General features: G+C 50.7%; 1 protein-coding gene across 3 annotated transcripts; it reads left to right on the top strand.

Moving 5' to 3' along the window:
- Window positions 1-298: 298 nt before the first annotated feature.
- Skeletor (DM13 and DOMON_DOH domain-containing protein skeletor) lies at window positions 299-25,718 on the top strand. Of its 3 annotated transcripts, XM_076520665.1 has the most exons (14): window positions 299-445; window positions 9,631-9,768; window positions 11,050-11,122; window positions 11,918-12,026; window positions 12,965-13,127; window positions 13,896-14,155; window positions 19,724-19,823; window positions 20,559-20,743; window positions 20,833-21,138; window positions 21,700-21,871; window positions 21,937-22,130; window positions 22,811-23,035; window positions 23,102-23,266; window positions 25,461-25,718. In XM_076520665.1, the coding sequence occupies exons 1-14, from the start codon at window positions 361-363 to the stop codon at window positions 25,491-25,493; spliced, it is 2,208 nt and encodes a 735-aa protein (XP_076376780.1). In that variant the 5' UTR covers window positions 299-360; the 3' UTR covers window positions 25,494-25,718. The 3 variants fall into 3 exon arrangements, with proteins under 3 accessions (XP_076376780.1, XP_076376779.1, XP_076376781.1); XM_076520664.1 differs by having other exon boundaries at window positions 23,102-25,718; XM_076520666.1 differs by lacking the exons at window positions 19,724-19,823; window positions 20,559-20,743; window positions 20,833-21,138; ... (3 more) ...; window positions 23,102-23,266; window positions 25,461-25,718 and adding an exon at window positions 16,465-19,587.
- Window positions 25,719-25,760: the final 42 nt, after the last annotated feature.

Here is a 25,760-nt window from a genome sequence, read left to right as displayed (position 1 = left end):
GATTTTTCGCCGGGAAATTCGGCACGCGAGAAATTCGGAACGCCGCGGGACGCGGATTTCCGCGCGAATTTCGTGATCAACGTATATACATATATGTTCGGATCGGTTTTCGGCTCGTTCGTTTTGGTTATGAGATTTTGATGAATCGTGGCCGATGGAAGATTACCAGGCCGTGTAGAAGCCCACATGGAGCCCACAGGAAATGACCAATCGGCGGAACAGCGAGCTGAACAGAGAGGAGAGGGGTGAAGAGAAAGAGAGACCGAGGTGAAGCAAGGCGAGCCGGTGATCGTAGTGGGATCGACAAAGCTATTTGGATCCAAGACGGCCACTTTCGACGGCAGTAACCACGAAGACGCCATGACGGCACGATCACCCACATCGTCCTCGCCGCGGATCGCCACTATCGGTCTGCTTGGAGCGGTCTTCTTTCTACTGACAGCACGTGAGTTTCCCGAGCGTTCTCCGAACCGTTCGCGAAGCGTTCTCCGCACCGTTCTACGAAACAACTAGCGAGGGAAAATCCTGCCAGATCGATCGATCGATCGATCGTTCGCGCGCGCTCTTAGATCGCGGGACAACGTTCGACAGTGCCGCGATGCAACGTTCGTTCGCGATGCAACCCGTCTCGTTGCTTGCCAGAAATTAGAAAATCGTAGAAATCGTAGAGAATCATTTCGGTCCACCGAGCTGTTCCAAATTCGTGTAAATTCGAGTCAAAACAGAATCCATCGCGGCTCCAGCTTTGCTGAGCTTCGCGCCAAGCGGTCGACGCGACTCGCCACCGATTAAAAAAGTCGTAAAGATGATAGCGAGCAACCGCTGCTTGTCGAATCGGGACCTGTCGCGGTGTCGGTTCGCCGCGCCGATTTTTCCAACGCTCGGCAAACTCGTTCTTAATCGGACACCGGTCGTAAAACTCCCAGCAACCCGGTCGACTTTCATTCCGGATTTAAGAGACAGCGCCCGTACGTTCGCCGCGTGTTCTATCCTTTTCGGCGTGTTTCGATTCGCGGCCGATTAAAAATTCATGAAGCGAGCGTCGACTTAACGCCGGAGGAATCGATCCTCCGGCACCGGCAGCCGACGCTGCGACGCGTTATTGTCGAAGTTTCCGAAGTTATCCACGTTAGACTGCGCACGCAAAGGGTGCGCGACGGAGCCGTGCACTTCTCGGTTTGCATGCACCGGTGCATTCCGCGAAGATTATTAATCGCAACGAATCTTTCGGGACCGTGAACCGGGTTACGTTGGTTCGGGCATCGGGAACCTTAAGCGTTCCGCAATTAACGTTTAACTGGCAGCAGGCTCTGAGGAAACGATCGTTCCGTCGCGGCTGGTGCGAGCGAGAGATTCGTCGGGACCGATTCGCCGCCGCTGTCGGGATCGTTCGCGAGCAAGTCGCGCACGGTCAGTGTGAAATCGCGTCAGAGTTCCGCGGGATTACGGCGTCGGAAGTCCGGTGACAGGCTGTCGCGTCGGCTCGCAGCTCCGGAGAAATTGAAACGGTGTTTCCCGTGTTAGCCGGGCGCGAGCGGAGCTGCAAAACGAGGAACGATCGGAGGACGATCGATCTACGGGCACGTTAATTGCGCGGAGCCAATTAAAGCGAGACGCCGCGCCGCGCCGCACCAAGCCGCGAAGCTCGTTCGACGCTCGGCGTCTCGATTTGCCGGTCTGTTTCGCGACTTTCGCGCTCCACGCTTTTCCTCCGAGCGTGCTCGCGCGAACGGTGGCGAGAGACTCGCGACGACAGGGGAATAAAAACGCGGCCAAGAAATCCTCGGCCGCTTTACGAGCGGCCGAGGTACTCGCGTGCGTCCGCCGGCACCGTGATTTCTTCGATCTCGATCGATCCAGCGGCGTCGATCGGTCCCGGGACAGCAATTTCCGGCCGCGCGATGCCGCGATCCCTTCGCTATCCTCTCGCGATACTCTCGCGACCGACAGAATACGCTTCGGGGAGCTGAGATCTCGCGCGACAATAATCGCGGACGTATAGAGACGTTACGCGGGCTTGTTCTGCTATAGTTGTCGCTTATTGCGAGGCCGAATGCATCGATGGTCGCCGAAAAATACAATTCGGTGCATCAAGAACGTCGAATTTAATCCTCCTTTGTAATCCGTATCGGAGTACAGAGTTTTTTTCGCAGTCCCTTTCCGAGTACAGAGTTTCCTTTATAATCTGTTTCGGAGTACAGAGTTTCTTTCGCAGTCGCTTTCCGAGTACAGAATTTCCTTTGTAATCCGTTTCGAATTACAGAATATCTTTTGTTAACACTCTTCGCCTTCCGTCCTATTTTTCTGTTACTGTTCTCGCGTTTCCACTTGGTCCCTGCAACGTCGAGCCGAATATTCCTCCGATCGATTCGGTCTCCGAGAAATACCGCTGCCTTCGGCTTATAAATATTGAACTTTCTCGGCAAACATACACTTACAATCAGCAGACAGCACAGTTTCGCAACGCGGACGTCGCGACCCGCTAGGAAACACTGGAAAAGTACGAAGGACTTTGAGATTTCATTTTCCGGTCCCTTTGCTTCTATGTATCGACGATCTAAATCTTCGTTGTAGACTCAGATGCAAAAAATTTAAGAAGCTAGAGTTTTTTATTCTTTTTTTTTGTTGGTCCAAGTAACAGGAAAATTAAAGAAACGTATTTTAATCATCGCACGGTTGAACCAGTATCTCTGACATTTAGCAGAATTCAAGCGATTCGGTGCAGTTTCCAAAATGTTATTGCTTTTTGAAAGGTGTACAAATACTATAGAGTCCGCGATTTGTCATAATCAGCGCTCTATCGAAAATCAACAAGCGTTCAGAGCAGCTAGAGTCTCGTTCAAGAAGTGTCGTAATTTACAGACGTCGGTGCATCATCGTCCAAAATTTAGCAAGGACTCGGAGCAGCTACGGTGTCGTTTAAAAAACGTTGTAATTTACCTCGACGCTTCGTCTGAAATCGAGAAGAAAGAGAAAAAACGTTCGCATTTTTAAACCTCAACGCTTGAACCAAAATAAACAAGAACTTCGAGCCTGGTTCGTAAATGCCTGCCTCGCAAACCCGAACGCTTCTTCCACAATTATTCAGAATACACAGCAACCGGTCTCGCCAAAGAAACATAGCAAAAGCTGCGACATTCTACCAGGTTTTTCTTGCGAACCGTCTGTGACAGTGAATTCAAGAGCGACGAATCGCAGGAATCGCTAACACTTAGCCAACCGAACGAGGAGATCTCCCACTTTTTAGCAACGCGTGGCCCTCGTTTTGCTTACATTTTTCTGTTGTCATCGATCAGACTCGGAGTTTTTCTCGCGATTCAATGCCTTTCCTTTCATCGTGAAACACCGTTTCAATTAAAACTCTGTCAACGCTTTGATCACCGCGTCAGCGTGATGCGCGCGAATGACAGAATCGTTTAAAATTTAATCTTTAAAAATTCATTTCTACGCCGATCGACATTAGAATTTCTGAATTTTGTTCAGATCTGCGCGAGGCGCGAATCTCGAGGCAAGTAATCGACGCCGCACAAGTTCGCTTTGCGATTCGAACATTCGATCGAATGTTAATTTTAATATTAATCTTGATTGTAAACTTTTGTAGTCTTCGGCGCGTTCGCGAAAGATCGAGACGACGGCGACGGAAGAAAAGCGGCCGATATTCCCGGCGTCGGTTTCGCGGCGCGAACGGGCGAGATTCAGCGCGTTTCAAGCAACGTTGTTATTAAATCTAACCCCGAAATCTAATCCGCGTGGAGCCTAGGCAACGCGGAGTCATTTTCACCGTGAAGTGAAACGCACGCACAATTACTCCTCGGGAGGCCCGCACAATGGGAACAGAATTCCCTCGGTGGTGCACGCCGCCGTAGCCATGGATTCGCGTCTCGCATTCGGCATTCAAGCCACACTCGAAATTATTCCTCTCACCGGTTTGTTTACCAGCTCGTCGGCTATTTCTTACGTAATGCCAGCCGTAGGCGAGCGCAAATGGAATCCGCCGGCTCTCCTCTCGATATTCCGGCGTTCATAGAATTACGTTATAACGAACGGCAGCCCTCCGGAACTCGATATTCCGCGAGCGGAACAAACGCGGAAGGGAGGTCGCCGATTATATTCAGGGCCCTCTCGCAAGCAATCGTCGCGAGTGACGAAATTTTTCAATTTTTACTTCGCCGGCCGAAGGTTGCAAGTGCCGAAAATAAAACCGTGGCGTAGGATCGTCACATTTTTCTTTGCGTTTGCCTTGGCACGGTAGGATTAAGAACAAATTTCACTCATTTTCGAATCCAACATTTACAATAATAACAATCGGTTCCTTCTTTTCCCTCGGGAGAGATTTATTCTTTATGGTCATGTTTCTTTTTTCAGGTTCAAGTTTTCACATTTTCCCACATTATTATTACTTTCTCTCGCTGCGACAACGGGCTCGTCCCGTCGATAAATGAAGTTATTATTAGACCGCGGATCTTCGCGCAGGATAAAAATTGTCGAAGAATTTTTTGGGGACGTTTCTGCGATGCAGCGTCGACTTTGAGAATCTGTCGATCCGCGCAGCGAGTTCGTGGGGAGAGTCACGAATCTTCCCGGGGCAAATTAATCGATCGGGGATCTTTGTTCGCCGATTTCATCGCGATCCGACTCGCAGCCGGTCTCCCGTTATCGCGGATCCGACGGCTGTGAATACACCGGTTGCGACATTAGCCGCGAGAGTCGTATTATGCGCGGCTCGGCAATTACGCTTGTCCGCCTCCTGCTTTCTCTTTCGTATGAAAATGTCAAAGGTCCGATACACATCTCTCTCTTTCTTTTTTCGTTTCTCTCTATCCTACTCCGTTTCTTCGCACATCCCAGCCCGTTTCTACTCGACGAATCTTTTTCTACGAACGGTTGACCCAAATTCGCGGCTCGCGAGTGTCTATCGGATCCGTATTTCGCGGTCCGATTGGCCCCCGCAGCCTGGATTCGTGGATCCGCGATTCTTCTCGGGCAGCCCCGAGAAGAATACGCGTTCAACCACGTTCCCTACGAGTCGACGCGATGCACACTGGTTCAGGAGAAACGAAATCCTAATAATACTAGATTCTGAACAGTTACTCTAATAATACTAGATTCTGAACAGTTGCTCTAATAATACTAGATTCTGAACAGTTTTGTTGCTCGTTCGAAGTTAATGTAACACCGATGACAACTTAAGACGAACCAGTGTTTCTTCTCGGGCAGTCTGGAGAAGAATACGCGTTCAATCACGTTCCCGTCGCGAGCCGACGCGATGCACACTGGTTCAGGAGAAACAAAACCCTAATAATACTAGATTCTGAATAGTTACCCTAATAATACTAGATTCTGAACAGTTACCCTAATAGTACTAGATTCTGAACAGTTTTGCTGCTCATTCGGAGTTAATGTAACACCGATGACAACTTAAAACGAACCAGTGTTTCTTCTCGGGCTGCCCCAAGAAGAATACGCTTTCAACCACGTTCCCTACGAGCCGACGCGATGCACACTGGTTCAGGAGAGAAACGAAACCCTAATAATACTAGATTCTGAACAGTTACTCTAATAATACTAGATTCTGAACAGTTACTCTAATAATACTAGATTCTGAACAGTTACCCTAATAATTCTAGATTCTGAGCAGTTTTGCTGCTCGTTCGAAGTTAATGTAACACCGATGACAACTTAAGACGAACCAGTTTTTTGCGCTTGTAACGAAAACGCTGGCTTCGATGTTTCTTTGTACCTTACAAAGAAAACATGACACGCGATGATACACACAATTACCATGAATATTGTCATATTGAATCATCTTGATTACTTAGCGGGTTACCGATTTATGAAATCACCGAAATAAATAAAGATTCATCGGAGTTCCGTCAGAGAAAAACAATGCTCCCCGTCTGGTCTCTGGTGTAAAGTATTGTCTTAAACGATGCATTGCAACGCAGTTAATGACATGTAATTAAGATTGGGCGCGGTAATTTGCGGTTGCGTTCAATAGAACCTATTAACTTATCGCATTCCCTGCTGCGGAAGATGCAATCGTTAACCGGTTGTTTGCTTAACGAGTTTACGCGAGCGTTGTTTCTTAATTAATAGCCGCATTTAATATACGACAGTTGGAAAAAGAAACGAAATGAAAAGAAAAAAAGAGATAATAATAGAGAATAAAAAATGAGACAAATGTATGCCACGGTATAAAAATGCAACGAAGAACGCATCTCGCTGCAACCCGAACACAACCACCGTGCCGACGCGTCACCGTCGCCACCGCGACAATAATTACGCACTAATGGCCCTCGGACCGAACGACCTAATGCATCCTCTTCGAGCTCGAAACCATAGCCGCTTTGACGCGCTCCCGCTTCTCATTAGCGATTGATACCCGTGCCAACGATGGCCCAGATTCCGCGGAACAGCCGCCATCTGTCCACCCTTCGATTCTTCCGGCAGGAGGAATCGTTCCCGACGCGAATCAATTTCGTTCTCCCAAAATGAATTCGCGGAAGCGGAAAATTCTTTTAACACTGCCCGCGGGATTGCTGAAGTGGAAACACGCTCGATGGCGTCGCTCGACGCCATTTCGAATCGCTTCGATGTTACGGAATTTTAGAGACCGCTGGCCTACCGAAATGTCGAACCCTTGCCCTACGATTGTCCTACTTTAACAAAGTCCTCCAAAAGGAAGAAAGTCCTCCGTTTAGACATATTAGAGATCTCTAGGTCAACCGCGACGATCAAAGACGACGAACAAAAGCATTCGAGTTTATGTTCGTTTTAAAAAAGAAATCAATAACATACGCGTTTAGTAGATTATGCCCGTAATAACGAGTCGGGCGCGTTACAGTGAAAGGGGTTAGGCCACGTGCGCTCTACATTAAGATAATTACTCTTTTCGAACGATTTATCTTCTCGGATAATCGCTTTTCAGGTTTCCGCTCGCAGGAGTCCAGTAATTTATTAAATATTGATCGCGCGCGGATGATTAATTTTCGCACACGGCTCCACGAAAATCGTATAATTTGCGAGTCGACCCTTCGCGCTCGAGAAACTATTCCAAAACCAAGAGCCCTTCTTCGGATCCACGGATGCGACTATTCATGCGAATGTGAAACTTCGTTCGAGAAATATGTATAATAGAAACAGCACACGGAAAGACGCGGCGACAGATCGAACCCGCCAGCTGCGCGTAGATCCTCTCCTTCGGTTGTCCCGCGAAGGAGCGGATTGATCATTAAGTCGCAGGGTGTAATCTCGTCTTGTCATTGATCGAGCGGGCCAATCAGGCGGTGTAAACACGCGTAACGCGAATCACGGTCGGAAGCCTAGGAGATCCGTGGCCGCGGTCCGCGATCGATCGATCCTCCGCGACGTTCAGCGGTCTTCCCTCGCTTAATACCGCCACCCCTTCCCCCCTCTGTGTCCGCGCGGACACCGTTCCCGTTCGAGATATTATTTCGCGTGCCCTCGGAAACGGTTGCTGGACCAAATAGAACATCGAAAAGAGAGAGAGAGAGAGAGAGAGAGAGCTCTGTGCTCCGCATCTGGATGCATAAACCGCGCAAGCAGCGCAACCCGCACGAACTGCATCCGCGTGCGATTTTTCTCCAATTATCAAATACCAGGGACAAAGTGGTACACCGGTTCCCGGCGCACGTTACATCACCGATTACAAACGACAGTTAACTGCAACGAAACGGCGCGGCGCGGCACGGCGATCTCTTTGCGGGGCCTCGTCTAATTTTCCAGGGATCGTGGATTTTTCAGCGGATCGCGAAACAGCCTCCTCCGGCGTCGATCCGAGGATTTATGCTCGGGCCACGCGTCAATCTCGTCCGATGGACGATATCCTGTCCAGCGGGAGAGCCCCGGTAACGGTACAAGCTCTCGAACCGCGGAGCTAGATGGACGACCGATCATCGGACCGGTTCCCCTGTTTCGATTCGTTAGCATCGATCGGAACCGAACGGTCCGGCCTTGACGTCCGATCCATATTTATGCGATCCTGGTTTCCTCGTGGCCGACTCCGGATCGATGGGAACTCCGCTCGACTCGGTCGTAAACGATTCCACCGACAGAAGGAATCTGCGATGGAATCGGGACCGTCGATCGACACCCTGCGAAATGGATCTCCGCGTCGCCGAGCCTCGCGGTCCCGTGGTCTCTCTCCCTTCTCTCTCTCTCTCTCTCTCTCTCTCTCTCTCTCTCTCTCTCTCTTTCTCTGGCTCTGTCTCTCTCTCTAGCGCGCGCGCGATCTCGATCTCCGGATCGTGGCAGAGAACCACGATTCGCAGAACCCTCGGCTTTTGCATACCGCGTAACGATCCACGGTCTACATCGCGATGGATGCGAGAGCCCGTCGTCGATGGACATCGACTACCGTTAACCGATCGGTAGCCCGAGTCCAACGGAATTTATTATTCTAACTAACGCGATATCCTGAACGCGATTAGTTATGCATGCGACCGGTTCCCGGTACCTAGATCCTACGACCGCGTCCCGTTGCTTAATTATTCGAGGCCACGGCGATCGTCTATCACGGCGTCCATCGGCTCTCTTCCTTTCCAAATATGTCATAATAACAGAGCCCGCGGTAATGCGTTCCCTAGGATCTCTCGGTGGATTTATCGGACCCGCTACACGCCGTCGAACGAACGAACGAAGCCGTCGGCGGGCTTGCCGTCCGAGATCGCGAACGCGCATTGATTCCTTCAAGTAATTACTCAGTTTCGGGCTACCGAGGACGGCGAGCTTTCCGAGCAAACTTGTAAAGCATCCTTTCCGCCGAAGCATCCTCGTTTCGAAAGTGTCCTTCGCGCGCAGATTCGAGTACTGTAATTATCGAGGAGATCGCGGCAAATTCTTCTTAATTGGCGGACAGATTGTGCGTTAAATAGACAGTTGTCGGCAATCGGTAACTATGAAAACGAGTCGCAAGGATAATGATCGAATAATCGTATCTATTCGTACCTAGTTGTCGATTTTTGGGTGCGATCTGAGCGCGAATTAGGGAGAAATTACTGTAATTAGCTACGAAACGTGACGAATTTCGTAGCGAAAAGTTTTTACTATTTTATTCCGCACTAGAAGAGAGAGAGAAAGAGAGAGAGAGAGAGAGAGAGAGAGAGAGAGATCTAATTCAACTTAACCCTTCGCACTCGAAGCTGTTTTAACTTCCAAACCAAGATATTTCAACGCAAGCGTATACAATTTCGATTTCCTATCGCAAGCATATGAAATTGAGCTTACATGATCATGCTAAACCCACATTTTTTAACAACTCTAAACCACTGGGTTTAGAGTCACCACTGGGTTTTTAGTTACCAAAGTTCGCTTTTCCAGCTCGCAAAAGTACCGAGATTACTTCTACAGCAACAACCCGACATAAATAAAGCAATTTATAACGTACGATTCAACGACGTAAGAACTACTTACAAAAAAAAATGGTACAGCAACTTGTCCGCGATGCCTCGGAGCCGCCATTCGTGCGCAAAGGCTTGAGACACCGTTGGCATTGTTTCGTGATAAACCGGCTGGCTAGGGAGCGACTTGAATAATAATGGGGAGGTTGGATGGATATTTGGCTCCCGGCGATAATCCGCGGTAATTAATCAATCTCGATTTCGTTTGCAGGGGTATGCAGCGAGCCTTATTACGGCAGGCTTATTGGCAAGCTGTCGGAACTGCACCACGGCGTCAGCGGTGAGGTTTACGCTGTGGACGGGCGAACTCTGTTCATCAAGGACTTCACGTACGATGGCGAAGGGCCAAGTTCGTAACCAAGAAGCGCTCAACTTTCCCATTACGAGAAGCCCATCGCTTCTATAGCGCTCGGCTCGCTTCCCCGCGGAAAACAGCCGACCACCGGCGTTTCGCGGTTTCTCCTGCCGAGACGATGCTCACATTCGAAAACATCTCCCTGGAACCGATAGCCGTTGCTTCTCGAATCGCGCTGGGAACGCGTCGCTGATCCGAAACGATCGAAACGGTCTAAAACGATTAATCTTCGATGTAAATGCCTCCGCGGTTCTTTTGTTCCGGAAGAGCTGGTAATTGGTAGACTGCGAATTTTTATGGAAAGTCAAGGAAATGAAAATTAAATGGATATTTCGTTATTTAGTAACTTGAATAAGTGGAAAATTGTGTAAGGATGCTCTTGAATCTGTCCATTGACTCCACAGTTTTGTATCTCAGCCGTTCATTTTCTCTATAAATGCATAAAAACCGCGGTCCGGTAATTAACTCCAATCGCCGTCGAACAGTTCAGAACGATAATTGAACTCTTCACTTCGGGACGATTGAGATCGTAAAGATGCTGTCGCAGTTTATAAAATTTTATTTTCAAGCGCTGCATCCGAGTAACGATCTCGGTGCGCGGCAGCGTGATTTTTGTGCCGCCGAAGAAACAGCGATTCATTTCGTTCCTCGTCGGACAGTTCGGAACCGCGATATCGGACTCTCCGCTTTGGTATTATTGAAATCGTGCCGGTTCTATCTATCGCGTCGAATCGAATAAAAGTCGGAGCAGGTATCGACGAGATCCTGTCGATCGGTGTTCCGCGCCGCTGGTCCCGAGCAAGTGCTCCAGAATTTGATCGAAAGTGTCGCGGTGTCCTTCGAGGAACAATAAAAATTTCCAGTCCGCTTTATGTCCCGCGGGCTCTTGCGATCTCAAGGAGTCGCGGGGGCCTCCACGGATCTCCGATGGAACTCCTCGCGAGCAGTTCGACCGGAGAAATCGAAATCGGAGCGTTAAAGTCGACCCGGCGGCCGCCGTAAAAGGTTCTGCCGCGGCCTGTTCCACTCGTCGGCTCTCACTTTCCTCTGCGCAGCCGAGTCCGATAAAATCGAAATCGTGCGTGTCCTTCGCCCGTACACGCGACAAAGTCACGAAAGGATCGAGCCGTCTCGGAAACGGCGAAACAACCCCGGCCCCGTTCCAGGAGAAACTGCGAAAAGTTGTCCGGTGATCGCGGCCGAGCGCTGCTAATTAAGTGGTAAACCAGCGATCATCCGGCCCCATAATCACGGCGATCTTTTCCCTTTTTCCAGCCGCTTTCTTCTACGTGGGCGTCACTGACAGAGTCGACGGGGACGGGATCAGACTGCGGGATGAACGGGGAGGGTGAGTGCCGATTTTTCATTGACCATAGTTCCCGCGTACTCCACGGACTCTTCTACGAATCGTAATTAACCACGGAAACTCGTCCCGCCGCGTTACCACGTTTCTCTTTTTCTCTCTCTCTCTCTCTCTCTCTCTCTCTCTCGGGCTCGCTACAATTGCAGAGCATTAATGCAGACGGAAACATTTACGGATCGGTTCGCGGTAATGAAGATTTAATGAGATTAATTGGTCCCCGGTGAAATCAAAGTGCTGGTTAGAATTCATTGATCGGATCTTGCCGCAACCAGTTTTCATAATGCTATGAAATTGCACCGCATAGACGGTGCGAATCGGACTTCGGCTTCCGTATATATCTCGGTCGATCATCTCCGGGACTCTTTATAGCATCTTTTAATCTATTGTTGTTAAAACAGAGTGGTTCCTTTGTAAGTAAGTGTAATAATAGCGAGTACACGAGTGCATAGTAACGATAATAAGAGTAATGCCGACGACGATCACGGTAAGAATAATTGCAGTAAGACAAGAATTAAGTATGATAGCTTAGAATAGCGATGGCGGAGCGTTCGAACGAAGCAAAGGAATTACAACAGAAGTCGGGAGAATGGCAACAACGATTGGCATCCTCCTCGAGGATCGTTGCAAAATTGTTTCCGCCGCGCCTTTCGATTTCGTCCGCGCTTATCGCCTCGACCCCGCAATCTCGCACGACTCTCGAATCGTAGAAAATGCCTCGTCGATTTCTGCTTGATCCTTGTTCCGGCTACTTTTGCTCAGCTAATTTGCACGGTTCGACAGGACGAAGACGCTGAGGCGGTACCGCAAGGAGGACATCACGCTGACGTTGCCCGACAACAAGACGCTGAACGACATCAAATGGTTCTCCGTGTGGTGCGACAGATTCTCCGTGAGTAGCGAACCGATCGACCGATCATCGATCGTGCTCGTGACCTTCGCCGTCGCTTCGGTAACCGGCGAACGGCGCAGAGAAAACCGGTATAGCGTTTCCTCGCGGCGCAACTTTCACGCTCGCGATTGTCGCAGCGCGCGCGCGAACGCGCGTGCCTGTCGCTGTCGCGCGAGAAAGTAATCGGTTCGGTCGCCGTTCGACCGTGCCACCAACTTAGAATCTCTCATCGGGAATTATATTTAATTGCACCGGACACCGGGCGAACCTCCTCGGCTGTACGAGAACCCGAAAGTCCGGTTGCCGATCCTCGATCGTCGCAAGAGTTAGACGATCCTCGTCGTCCATTCAGATTCTTGTCCATTCATTCCTGCTGTGACGCGCACAGAATTCCGTCTCCTCGATCGTCCTAGGAATCTCTTTCGTTTACGCGAGTAGGAGACACCTTGTCTGGTCGAAGAGAACTCTGCAGCCGTCGTGGATGCGTCGACCCGACCGCAGACGTACCATTTTCTTCGCGGTTATTGCGAAATTTTTCGGTCGCCAGTATTTTCTTAGAAATCAACGAATCGATCGCTGAAAGATCATCGGGACACGGTTTAAATCGCGGCGAAATCGCGAAAGGATCGGACAAACGGACGGAGAGCGACGAGCGCCGCGAAATTTCCGATTTAATGAGCAGCACGATGGAGCTGCTCGTCCGGGATAACCGCTTATCCCACGGTGGTCGTCGATTTACGTCCTCGATATCGCCGGCGGGACGCGAATTTATATCGAGTCGCAGCGCCGGTATGATAAGCTCGATCATGACGGAACGAGAGCAGAGTGCTCGCATTTCCATCCCTAACGAGGGCAACGCGAACGATCGCGCGCATCCCGAGCTTTTCGCGTTAAATACTCCGATAGGACATCGAGTGAGAATGCCGTTGCTTTTACAGGTGAGCTTTGGAGATGTCAGGATACCCAGGGGATTCAACTACCCGAAGCCGCTGAAATTGGCTGCTCTGAGCGGCGTTCACGCCATCAGCTCCGAGCCGATCGTCATCGTTGACGCTCAGACGCTTTTGGTGCCCAGCTTTAGCTACGATGGCGAAGCTCCAGGTATGCGCGAAACGTCGTTAAATCGTTCAAATCGCCATTACATTGTTTGTTTGGAAGTGGAAGATCTTTTTTTCCTGTGTCGCTTTTTTTAAATCGCTGTGGTCGGCAAACCTTGGCTCGCGAGTCGCATGCGGCTCTTTGCTGCCTCGAGGTGGCAGCTTAAATTTTGCTATTATTTGGAGTGACAAAGAAAAATAAAAACTCTCGTTTTTTACCTTCTTTATCGAAACGTATAACGAAAGTCTAAGCCGAGATCTACGGAAGGCATTCTTCCAAATTTTCGTTATGGGTTCCTCTAAAGAAAAGTTAAAAAATGGGAGTCCTTTATCTTCTTTCTGTCGTTCCAAGTAATAGCAAAATTTAAAAAAAGCATTTCGGTCTAGTAGAGTAGTCGCTCTATCACCTAAAAAAAAAGATTCAAGTCGCTTGGTCCAATTTTAAAAAAGTTATTGCGTTTTAAAAGGTGTACGAACACTTTTGTGGACCACTGTACATATAGTATTAGTTTAAAAAGATTTGGTTCTCGAAAGAAATTTCAATCGTTGATATTAGTCTGCCGACTAATGAGTTCGCCGATCACTCGCTTGGACCCTTTTTTTGCACTGAGATAACTTTTAACCTTGAACTTCAACTTTTTATTTTCAAGCGCGTCTGCTAAATCGGCTTAACGAACTAAAACTTTCGATCTCCTAGCCTCGGTTTCAAAAAATCCTGCTCCACGCTCGCCGTCGTCGCGGATCATCGACTGACTGTAAAACCGTGTTGCAGACGCGAAATTCTGGGTCGGTGCTGGACCATCGCCGTCCCCGCAGGGGATCAGAGTGCCGGACGAGTACGGGAGGACGGTTCCCCTGCGGTTCTACGATCGCAAGACCATCGTGCTCACGTTGCCGGGCGACCTAACCGTCCACCAGATCGGACACTTCGGCGTCTGGTGCGAGGCGTTCGCCGTCGATTTCGGCCACGTGCAAATCCCGCAGAACGCAAACGTGCCGCCGTCCCTGAAGATGCTCGGAGTCTCGCCGCAGGTAAGCTGGGAAGCCTTCCCGTAGCCGGGAGAGCTGGCCATGGGGACAGACGCCGGCCCGAACACCTTCTAACCGTCTCGTTCCGTCCGCGCGATCGCACGTGCCCGTCCCGCCGAGGTTCTCGAATCGTTCTCTGCACCAATTAAGTATTAAAACGGCCGGCTGGGTCCACGGTGTCCTCGAGGCGAGACCATGGACACCTGTGGGACACCCGAGGTCTTTCACACAGAACGTTAATAGTCGCACTAAACCAGAGCCGAGAGCGCAGGATTCGGAAATGCTCGTTTCTTTCGGCGTTGGGCTTGCAAATTGAAAGCAGATCCTCGCGCAAAAGGACAATTTACCGAAGGATGCTTCCGGATGGCAGGTCGCCTTTCATTTAATTCGAAGAAACGGCTATCGTTCGCCAAGGATTCGGGGACTAAAAGTTTCAGACTTGGAACAGTTCCGACAGTTCCTTCTCGCTTCGTCCCGAATCGGCCAGCGCGAACTATCGGGGTTGTTGCAAAAGTAACTTCGGCTTTTTTGTAAGCCATCTATTCGGAAAACCGAAGTTACTTTTGCAACAGCCCAAGTGGATCCTTGCGCCAGGATAAATGACCGAAGGATGCTTCCTGAAAGGGCCCGACGACCTCGTCCTTCGCATCGATCTGTCCGATAAGAAGCGACCAGATTCGCCAAGGATTTCAGAGGAACGACGTTCGGTACATGCTCGCAACAGTCTAGATTCGAATCCCGATTAATCGGTATCGCACGGCCACGAAGTATCTGCACCGCAGCCCGCCCGCGTTTCGGTAGGGCCCGACCCGAATCCCGATGCGAATCACGTCCGAGCTGACAGGACGGGCGGGGGGAGGGGAGGAAACGTGCAGGCTTTTACCCCGTTCCCCGATCGATTTACATCGTCTTTAGCCCGAAGACTCGCCGCCGTGTCACGTCCCGCGAGTTCCCCGACCCCGGCAACCAACTTCCGCGTAGTTTCATATTCCGGCGACATTTCACGTGTGCCGATTTGTGCCCCGTCTCGCTCCGCACGACGTTATAGAATTCGCCGGCCGAGTCTTCCGAAAATACCTCCTCGATAATTCGCCCGCAAAATTTTCCTCGAGCAACCGTTCCGCGCCGAAGTGTGCCGTCGACGGAGTCGAATCGTCGGCAATCGGCGACGAGCCGATTCGTCGGAAGCATCGGACGACTGGCATCGCGCGAGATATTTCGCCTAGGCAGAGCGAAGGGCGCCGAAATTTCCCGGCGACCGTCGCATCTCGGGCGAACACGCTCGTCTAAACGGAGCTTCGAGCGGACTCGTCGTTGTTCGACGACGACGACGACGACAACGAGCGCGTCTACGTCAATATTTGCGCGGATATCCGTCGATGGAAGTCGTCGAGCGACGACATCGCGATTTTCCGCGCAAACGGTCCCCGTTCGTTTGTTCTCCTCCGGCGGTGATTTCGCGTAGGTGTCTCCCGATGATTCAAGGTAAACGCCGGCGAGCCTCGATCGATATAGGGCGTCCCGACAGCGACGGTACCGCCGAGAGGGCGGTGATTCTACGCGAACGAACAAATCGAAGACAAGAAATGCGATTCTTTCATTCGAGGCCTCGTTATCGAGAAGATCGAGTTTGAATATTCGGCGAGTACGCGTTCGAGTAACCATGGCTTAGATTCAGTGCTCGTAACGTTTGGTACGCAACATTAGGCTCCGCCTCCTGACCACCGCCGCAGCGGCGGTAAGCCAATTGGAGCAACGCGGGCAGCGAGACGCTGCGACGGTGGTCAGGAGGCGGAGTCCTAATGTTGCGTTCCGAAGCATTCCGAGTGCTGGCTTAGATGCATGGATCTCGATACAAGTCATATGTCACTTATTAATATAATTAATATTACTAATATATAGCTGTACTATATAATTAGTAATAATAAATACTATAGTAGTACAAATATAATTAGTATTAACATGACGTACTGTGTTTCTCATTTCTGTCTATAGATCGAGAATTAATTTAAATGAATATAAGGCACCAACTTACTTTATTAATACAAAAATGATTGAAAATGCCGAATATTCAGAGTCGATTCTTCGCGACAGCAGAGCCTCGACTGAATAAATTTCACTCTTTATTTTCGATTCGTTTTTGTAAGTAAAATCACATCTTACTCGTTCGTTCCACCGATGCTTGCTGGGACACCCTGTATATCGCGCTGCAAAGAGCGAGAGAGAGAGAGAGGACGAAAGAAGAGTGAGTGAGAGTTTGTTCGCTAACACAGGCCCATGCATAACACCCTGTCTCTGTCCTTGTGTTGCAGAACGTGCATCGCGGAGGGCAGGGACAGACGGTCGGTCTGACGAGCCTGTACGAGCCGTCGGCTTCCTCCTCGTCGCCATCGCCGTCGCCCTCGCCGTCGCCCTCGCCGTCAAACTTCGCGAACGCGTTGCTCGCCCAGCAGCAATACCAGCGTCCGACCACCTACCGACCGATCCTCCGCCGAGAAGACAAGATCCAGACCGGCAGATCGGCGGCGGTCGCGCAATACGGCGACGACGCAGCGAGTCCCGACGAGCCCGCGTATCAGGAACAATCCCGCAGCTCCAGGCCGCAGGCTCATAGAGCAGCGAACCAACCGGAACGATCGAGATCCCGCCAGCTCGCCGACGAACCACAGGCGAACTCGTACGCCAGACTGATGCGGTTCCACGGCGACTGGAAGCTCGACTCTTTCGTTCGATACTGAGAGCCTCGATCTCTTCGAATCGGCGCAGCTCTTCCTCCGTAACGTCGCGCGGACAGATCAAAGCAGTCGCTTCGTAGTCGGCTCGGGAAATAAAATCGGAACGATCGGTCTAGCTTTTTTTACCGTGGACTCGACACGAGGGATGCACGCGTACGAAGATATTGTCGCGCGAGTACAGTAAATTTTCCCTAATTTTTCGTCAATTAGAAACAAAAATGAACGATTTGGGAAGTGGAGATACGATTGTTCGAGCCCTCGCGCCTCGTTTTTATAATTGCTGACAATCGGCGACTATAAAAATCGAACAATCGTATTTCCTCTATTCCCAAATTATCTATTTTCGTTTACAAACTGAAGGAAAATTAGGGGGAATTTACTAGGATGTCGTAGCTGTAAATAATTTCTCACGCTAATTATTTTCCTCGCAAATCGATTCATAGATGGAAGAGAACTTATTCTCCAAAATATGGCGGCAGAATTGTAGTCGCTCATTTGAAATCTTAATCGACTGTCGTATATGATAAAGTCTAAAATCTTAAGCGACTGTGCAACAATCGAATTGCACCGTCCGACGCGCCAATACGGAGGAAAAGCTGTGCTCGATTCGTGCGAGCCTTGCCTCTATAGAAACCTCGACCCGTCACCGCTTCGTTAGTCGTCCAAACGCTCCGTGCCGAAACTTTTCCGGGAAACTGTAACCGGCCGGCCCCGGAAAAGCCTCCCGAACGATTCGAACGGTCGGCCAGGAAAATCCCGGCGGTGGATCAGGCCCGCGGGCCTCGTGCCCGAAAGCGGCCGGTCGCGTTCCGACAAATTGCCGGATGTTCGGTGATCCGGGCCGGCGATTTTCCGCCGCGGAAATCTCCGGTTTTCTGCTGCGATAATAAATGGCCGGAGGATCGTTCGCGGAGTTGCCGGGCCCGGTCGCGTGGCAGCCACCTCGTCAAGTTCGGGACCACCGCACCTTTATTTATTTAACCCCGTGCACCGCCGGCCGGCCTTTGCAAGGAACGCGCGCGCGCGCGACCTGCACCGACTTCCGGTCGCCTCGGCGCGGCACGGACGCGCTCCGGAACCGGAAATCCGATGAAATTCGAAAGACGTCGCGGGGAAATCTACGCTGCAGCAGAGATTAGGTATCGTGGAAGAAACGAGGCGTGCTGTAGAGAGACGATCGTCTTCGGATGATATATTAGGACGCTCTGGAACGATGATGCTCTCGGCCCCCCTTTTTCCGCGGACCAACTACTAAATCACTTTACACGCGCCTACTTTATAATGTACTTATTTGTGCATTATGAAATAACTGCTGGAAGAGAGTGTCGGTCAATCTTGAACAGTTGAAGAACATAATAGCAAACGAAAGGAATTCGGGTCAATCGATCGCATCGAATCGAAGCAAAAGTTGTCACGTAAATCACATTATGAAATTGATCAAGATGCTTGAATCTGAACGTGGCAAATCAGCACGTTTGTGTTAGGTTCGATTGTTGTTAATTTCGAACGCACGGATATTTTCATTTTGCCCTGTAATTATTCTTCGTCGCTACCATCGCAGAAAATCCTGTTTCACGCGGAACAACATTTCGATGCGAATGAAAGACGAAAACCTGAAGAGTTCACAGAACATAGAAAGAAATATCTTGGAATGTATCGTTTCGGAAGTAATCGAATTGCTATAAAGAATTCCGTAGGCTGAGAATCGCTTGCTCCAGAGCCTAGAATCTAGATCCTAGCAGACACGACGAGCTCGCAAATTAGACGCTTTAATTTTCACCGTTGCTCGTAGAGTCCCTTTTCCAAGGGTGGCAAGTGCAGCGCCGCGCTCCGTAGGGGCGCGCGCATCGCTCCTGTTCCACGGGAACAATACGAGCCGCCGGGATTCTCATGGTCCCCCGTGAAATATTTGTCGACATATCCGCGACGGCTCGCATCGTTCTCCAGACTGAAGCGCGTGCGCAGCGAGGAAGTTTGGCGGAACGCTCGCGAATGGAGAACCGAATGCCGGTCTGGACGAGCGTTGCATCGGGACTGTTCTCGGAGAATCGGTTCGTCGATTCTTCCAATCGCGGAGGTCCCTTCGTCGCGATTCCCTTCGCGCTCTGGAAGAGTGGAGCTCGAACTTCGAACTCGGATATCCCGCGCGGCTTATTCTCGGGGAGCGCGAGAAATAAAGAAATAAAGACGATTGCAAATCGCTCCCGATTAATTGTATAAGCTCTCGAGAACAGGGCGAAAGCAGCGTTCGAACGAGGATCTAGAAAAACGATAGCTTCGGGACCAAGGTCTGCGAAGCTCTCGAGCGGCGAGCGCGTTCGGAATGCTCGCGAGCGTTCGAAGCGGGCACCGGCAAGCGAGAGAGGCGACGATAGAGAGGGCAATTCGTTGCGCGATCAACGCGACCGAGATCGCGCTTGATCAAAGAGGTGTCGGTGAGGCAGCGGCCGAGCGAGAGAGACCGGAGCGAAAGTGAACGGCGCCGAAACGGAAGCGTTACTTTTGTAAATAGCGTGAGAGGAACTGGAATTGCGATTATGACTGTGATACGAGGCCGGGGCGGTTCTCATTGGAGAACGCTCGCTGCGGTTAGGCCAGCTCTGTCGACCAAGTGCAGATACTTCGCGAGCCACGGGAGTGCACGCATACAGATGAGAACAATAATAAACGTATAAACGAATAAACGTATTTTTCTTGTAACACGAGTCCCTTTTGTCTCTTACCTCGAGAATTCTCGATTTCGATCTCGATCGCGCTTTCGGCTCGAGTCGCGCGGATCTTGTCCGATCGATAGAGCTAGGCGCGTGATGGTAAACGGTTTGTCGTTTGATTTCAGTCGAAACTGAACTGCGAAGTTCTCGAGGACAGGCTGGGTCTCGAGGTGCGTTGGGCCGTGGCCGGAGACAGCATGGTCGCCCAACTGGTCGGGAAACTCGGTGAGTACGCTTTATCGAAAGCAGCCCGCGAAATATTCCGGCCACCGGTGCAAACCGAAGATTAAATTAAGAGACCGAACGATTCGATCGACGCGTTAAACGCGGAGCCGATTTCACTGGCTTTTCCGCGCTATTTTTTAACCTTGATACCGCCGGTCCTATGCGTCAATGCCGTCCGAACGACAGATTCGCCGCTCCAAAAAAGAGTACACTGTCGGTCCAAGAGAACCGAAATCACTGAAACGGAAAGTCCACTGTCAGCCCCAGGGGACTGACGGCGCGCTCTCAACGTGTTAACGATGCCACGCGGAGCGCGTCGACGCTGTCGTACAGACGACGTATTTTTAGGCGTGTCCCCCGCGAAAAGGGGGGGGTCACGATCACCGATGGGACCGAGGGACACCCGTCTCCGAAAGACCATTTTCCACCCTCTGTAATCGTTCTTGCAGAAGGAAGGAGAGCAGAAACATTGCGTTACACGGTCCAATTAGCTCGACCTGGCGGCCCTTGGATCGTCTTTTCCCGTCCCTGACGCGTAACCTGAAATTTTGAAAAAATTACAGTAGCCGGTACCAGGTTTTATCGTTCATTCGGCGTTGGTTTCGTTCGAATATCGCCCGTGGTTGTCGAGAGAAACGCGGTTGAAGTTACGGGTTGCAACCCCCGCCGGAAGCGACGCGGCGCTCCGAATTGAACCGGGTCTCTGAGTTTATTATTCTGGTCGTTGATCGGCAGAGAAAGGCCAGTACATGGCCTTCGGAGTGTCGGCGAACCCGGAAAGGAGCATGATGGTGGGTGGAGACGTGGTGGTCGCCTGGATCGACAAGCAGACTCTTCAGGGTCGCGCGGACGACTACTTCCTGCAGGCGAAGGCTCAGTGCTCGGGCGGACGAGGCAGCTGTCCCGACACGCGCATACAGGTGGGCCGATTTTATTTCGACGGTGTCCATCGAGCTCGAGGATTCCTAATGACGTCGATCCGCTAACCGGACGTCGCGTGGTCTCACAGGACAACACGAACTCCATCCAGCTGCTGAACGCGGTCCTGGTGGACGGGTACAGCATCGTGACGTATCAGAGGCCGTTGAAGGCGAGCGACGAGCTGGACCTTCAGATCCTGACGAACGGCTCGCAGGCGATCATTTGGGCCGTTGGCCCGCTGAACGAGAGGCAGGAGGTCAGCTTCCACTCGGATTACCTGAAGACCGACCGGTTCATCGATTTCGGCAGGCCGCCGTTCTGGAACTGTCCTGTGCCGGAGCAGGAGCAATCTCAGTTGTTCGGAGAAAGCAACGACAAGGGCAGCGTTAGCCAGGTAATCGGTAGACCCTGATCTTGCATTCCCTTTGTCCGGAAAATATTCTCCGACGCCGAGTAGGTGACAAGTTGGCGATACAGCCTCGACGATTGTTCGATTCCAGTTCTCGACGATAAGAGGACTTCTCCATATTCGGAAACGTAGAACAACTTATGGTTATCCAACTGGGCTCGATCTTTATTGTAAATACCGTGCACTCGTCCATCGATTTTTTCGATCATGGCACTATGCTCTTTCAAACAGAATTCAAGGGGGAGTACTTAATATAATTTTCGCAACGTTAAGTTAATTGTAAGAAACATGAGTCGGATAAAACTAACTTGCTCCCTTTTAATCATTTTAACAAGTTGCATATAATATAAAGTAATTCTGAAACTCTTCCGATTGTCTTTTCTCAGTCCGAATTGCGATTATCTTATTTTATTTTTTATTTTTACTCCGTATCAAGTCGTTCCAAAACTCCGAATTTTTTCCTTTTCGTGATTTTATAACCATCGAGCAACTTCCCGTACACAACCAATAAATAAATAAATACATAATAATGATTTGTCGGGACAGGAGTTGACTGTAACTACGAAGAGACCCGAAAGAGCCGCGGCAACCCCTGCGCCAGCGTCGAAGTCCAACGCCTGGGAGATACCACCGATTCAATGTAACGAACCCGACGACAGGGTACTGTACGCTCAGATGGGTCCCACTGGAGGAAAGCACGGCTACCCTGCCATCACCGGTACGAAATGCAGCTCGACGCGATCCGAGCTTGTCCGTCTTCATGTAAAACGTTGCTTCTTCCAGGTCACGTTGGATGGGGGATCAGCTGGTACATAAACGGTCTCCTGATTCCGGTGATCAACGTGGTCCGCGGGCAAAAGTATACGTTCATTGTGGAGGGTGGCGAGAATGCTGACGTACCTGCCAGGTACCATCCGTTCTACATCACCGACGACCCGATCGGCGGTTATCAGCACAAGACTCCGGAAGAGAAGGCTGTACGTACTTTCATCGTCGAGATTTCATCACTCGTTTAACACTAACACACACCGAACAGTAAAATCGACTGGTGTCTGAATTCGATGCCCAAATCGATGTCTCGTAAAAGCAACGAGATACAATTTATTTAGATCTTGTACAGTTTTCGCTGCAGTGGTTCGTTCATCATGAATCATCGTTTATCATGAAAACGTATATACATTTTTATATTAGGTCGTACTATAAATAACTTCCGATGCAGTTAGACTGAATCTATTGTCCGTATCTGCCCGCTATGAGTCACCTGGACAAACGAGTTTCTGCTTTCACTGATTAGATAAGGGTTAAAAATAAATAAGATATGATATAGATAGAATATAGTAGAATAGATAGAAATAAATAAATAAATAATATAGAAGAAGATATCGAATAATTAGAGAATATAGAATAGATCTGGTCAGAATCTGGACAAACGAGTTTCTGCTTTCACTGAATAGATAAGGGTTAAAAATAAATAAGATAAAATATAAATAGAATATCGTAGAATAAATAGAAATAAATAGATAATATAGAAGAAGATATAGAATAATAGAGAATATAGAATAGATAGAGAAATAAATAAATAGAAGAAAAACTCGAGCTAATAATTTTAGAACGAGGAACGGATTATTCGATCACGGTAGGGTCTCTCTGCTCGTAGAAAGTGAAGATCTTCGCCGGAGCCCAATGGCAGAAAGGTCAATATCGGCCGACCGGCGTAGGCCGTTTATGCAACTGGTTGCCAGACCCTGAGCAACCCCCAGCCGACGAATTTTCATCGTTCGGGGCGTACCAGCGCTCGCTGACCCTGACGTGCGACTGGGGCGAGCCGGGCTACGTGGAATGGACCCCCGACAAGGACACTCCGGACACCGTTTACTACCAGGTACCCTGACCGAGCCGATCTTCTTCCGTTAGATCCTCGGAAGCTAAACGATCTATGCGCCCGCAGTGTTTCACTCATCGTTACCTGGGCTGGAAGATCAACGTGCTGGACAGCTGCGACATCGACGAGTCCGCGTCTGCCAGCGAGAACCACGAGGTCCGCGTCGATCCGACGGATCAGCAGCAACAGGAGGACCTCGAAGGCAGCTCCAGCATTCGCGTCGCGAGCAAGGTAACGCCCACGGCGGAGTTTCTTCAGCAGCATCTTCATCACGGTGAACCCGGGCTTCGTTATCAGTATCATCCATCGACTAACCACGGCAAGCTAGGCGCATCATACACGCAGCTACTAACGACCGCTAATAACAATAATAACCACAACAACAACAACAACAACAACAACAACTACGTGCGCTTGCAATCACCGTCCTCTTCGTCGTCGTACGAGGAGCAGTTCGGCTCGAAGTCGTCGTACGCGACCCAGCACCGTCACCACGACGAGGACGTCCTGCAGAAGCATCACAACCACCATCACCACCACCATCATCACCAGATGGCGCCGGTTTACCGCGACCAGCCGATGATGGCCGGCAACAACAGGCACGCGACTCCGCCCTCCCAGTACCCCCCCGGCCGGCAGCAGATCGTCGAGATCGAGCAGGAGCTCCACCAGCAGCCCTCTAACCAGCAATTGTCTAACCTCGTTGCAGATGGCCCGCGACCAATGAGCCACGGGATCAAATACGTCCCCCAGATCGTTTATTCCAGACCGGTGCCCCATCATTACGCGGCCAATTACCATCATCTTTATCATCACGCGCCCCACCACCATGTCGTCCATCAGCCGGAGCAGCGGACGCAGCTGATGCTGATCAAGAGGCCGGTGATGACACCGCGAAGACCACCGATGCTGCCGAGCCCTCATCCGCAGCCGAGCATGCAGCGACCCGTCTTCCTCGAGAGGAAGAAGGCCGTTTATCGGCCGGCCTCTTCTACCTACAGGCGAACGTCGGAGAAAATGCCGCCGCAGCCGCAGATCATCAAGCTGAAGAAGATCGAGCCGAAACAGCCGACCAAATTAGAGTCGAAGGTCTCCACGGTGGACGTGTCGAATCTGTTCCCGGTGCCTCTGAAACCTGCCAGGAACACGGGCTTCAATCCCGACTCGATCGTGATCGAGGGCGGCTTCAAGCCGATCATCAAGAGCGTCGATAGGTCGGACGATCTGGCCGAGAAGAGGATCTCCGAGGAGAACGAGCCGCCCGTGCAGGAACCGCTGAACCACAGGCCCGTGGACAGCTTCGAGCCAGTGTTCATACCGTCTCCGCCTGTTCCTACTGTCGACACTGCGAAGAAGTCCAAGAAGAAGAGCAAGCTTCGCCCCGGGGACGCCGACGACATGGAGATGGCGGCTGACCGGACCAACGCGTACTATCTGCCGCCTGTAGCCAGCTCGGGGCTCAAGGACCCTCCGCCGTCTTCGGGCGTTCTGATCACGTACGACGGGAAGAGGCTGAAGGACTCTAGCCTGGCCAGGTCCATCTCCGCGATCGACGATCACCGCGGAAGACTGTCCTCGGATGTTCTGAGCAGAACGCCGCAGTTCGGGCGGTTCAAGGGCGAGCTTCCGGTCCCCGTTTCCGAAGAGGGCCGCTTCGCCGACTCGCCGGAGAAACGTCGGCTGCCGTCGGCCGATCTGTCGGTGCCCGATGGCAGATCCCGGATCAACACGAAGCTGACCTTGGTGTCGCGCGCCAGGAGGTCTCCGCACGATGGTCACGCGCACGGGAATCTCACGGGGATTAATAACCACGATCATCACGATCACCATCATCATCGCGACGATTCTTTGCTTGCCAGCGCTGCTGGAACGGTCTTGGCTAACTTTGGGTGCATACTACTCGCCGTTGTCTTTCGCCGTGTCATCTGAGGGGTTGGTTGTCGCAGGGAAAACAGGATTTCCAAGGGTAGTTCGTCGGGAATTCAAGGTCGCCGTGTGAATCCGTGTGCTCGGCGCAGCTCCGGGAGGCGATATCACGCGGGTCACGGACCGGATGCTCGCGCGGGGATCTAGGATCGATCGGTCGTTCTATTCGGATCGTTCGATCGCCGGGAACGATCGTTCGGCGGTTCGAACGGTATCGATGTGCAGAAGCTCGTAGATAACGGACAATGTAATCGGCGCGATAACACGGGAGAGGAAATATTAACTAACCATAAGATACTTGGTTCTCTTTTTCTTATTTTTCGTTTCTGTTTTTCTTTTTACTTTTTTTTTTACTTATTTATTCAGCTATTTATTAAGAGATAATCACCGTCCATTTTGTTTGTTTGTTTGTTTCGTGCGCGGATCCACTCGCGGGAGAAGACGACGCGAGAGTCTCTGCGTACGAAGTTGATAATCGAACGTGTTTGTTCTTCCATAGGGGATTGGATTCCGAGAAAAGTTAGCCGAATAGTCGGTTGAGAAACAGCTGTTAGCGAAAATGAGCCCGACCGCAGAACGAAACAGAGCTAAAAGTAACGCGTAAGTGTCGTCTCTCGGATTGATAGGTTCTAAGTCTCTCGAGGTGCAACCACGGAGGGGAATACCATCGGTCCACGTGCTACGGCAAGAGTTTGCTGAGTTTTAACGTATATACACTTGTACATAAGTTCGTTGTTAATAAAGATTGTAAAACGATCGACGACTGTGCCCTGCGCAGAGAAATCATTCGAGGTCCGTT

The sequence above is a fragment of the Megalopta genalis genome, chromosome 3 (genome assembly GCF_051020955.1).
Source record: "Megalopta genalis isolate 19385.01 chromosome 3, iyMegGena1_principal, whole genome shotgun sequence".
NCBI lineage: Eukaryota > Metazoa > Arthropoda > Insecta > Hymenoptera > Halictidae > Megalopta > Megalopta genalis.
Note: the sequence above shows the minus strand (reverse complement) of the source record. Positions and strands in the feature narration are given on the sequence as shown.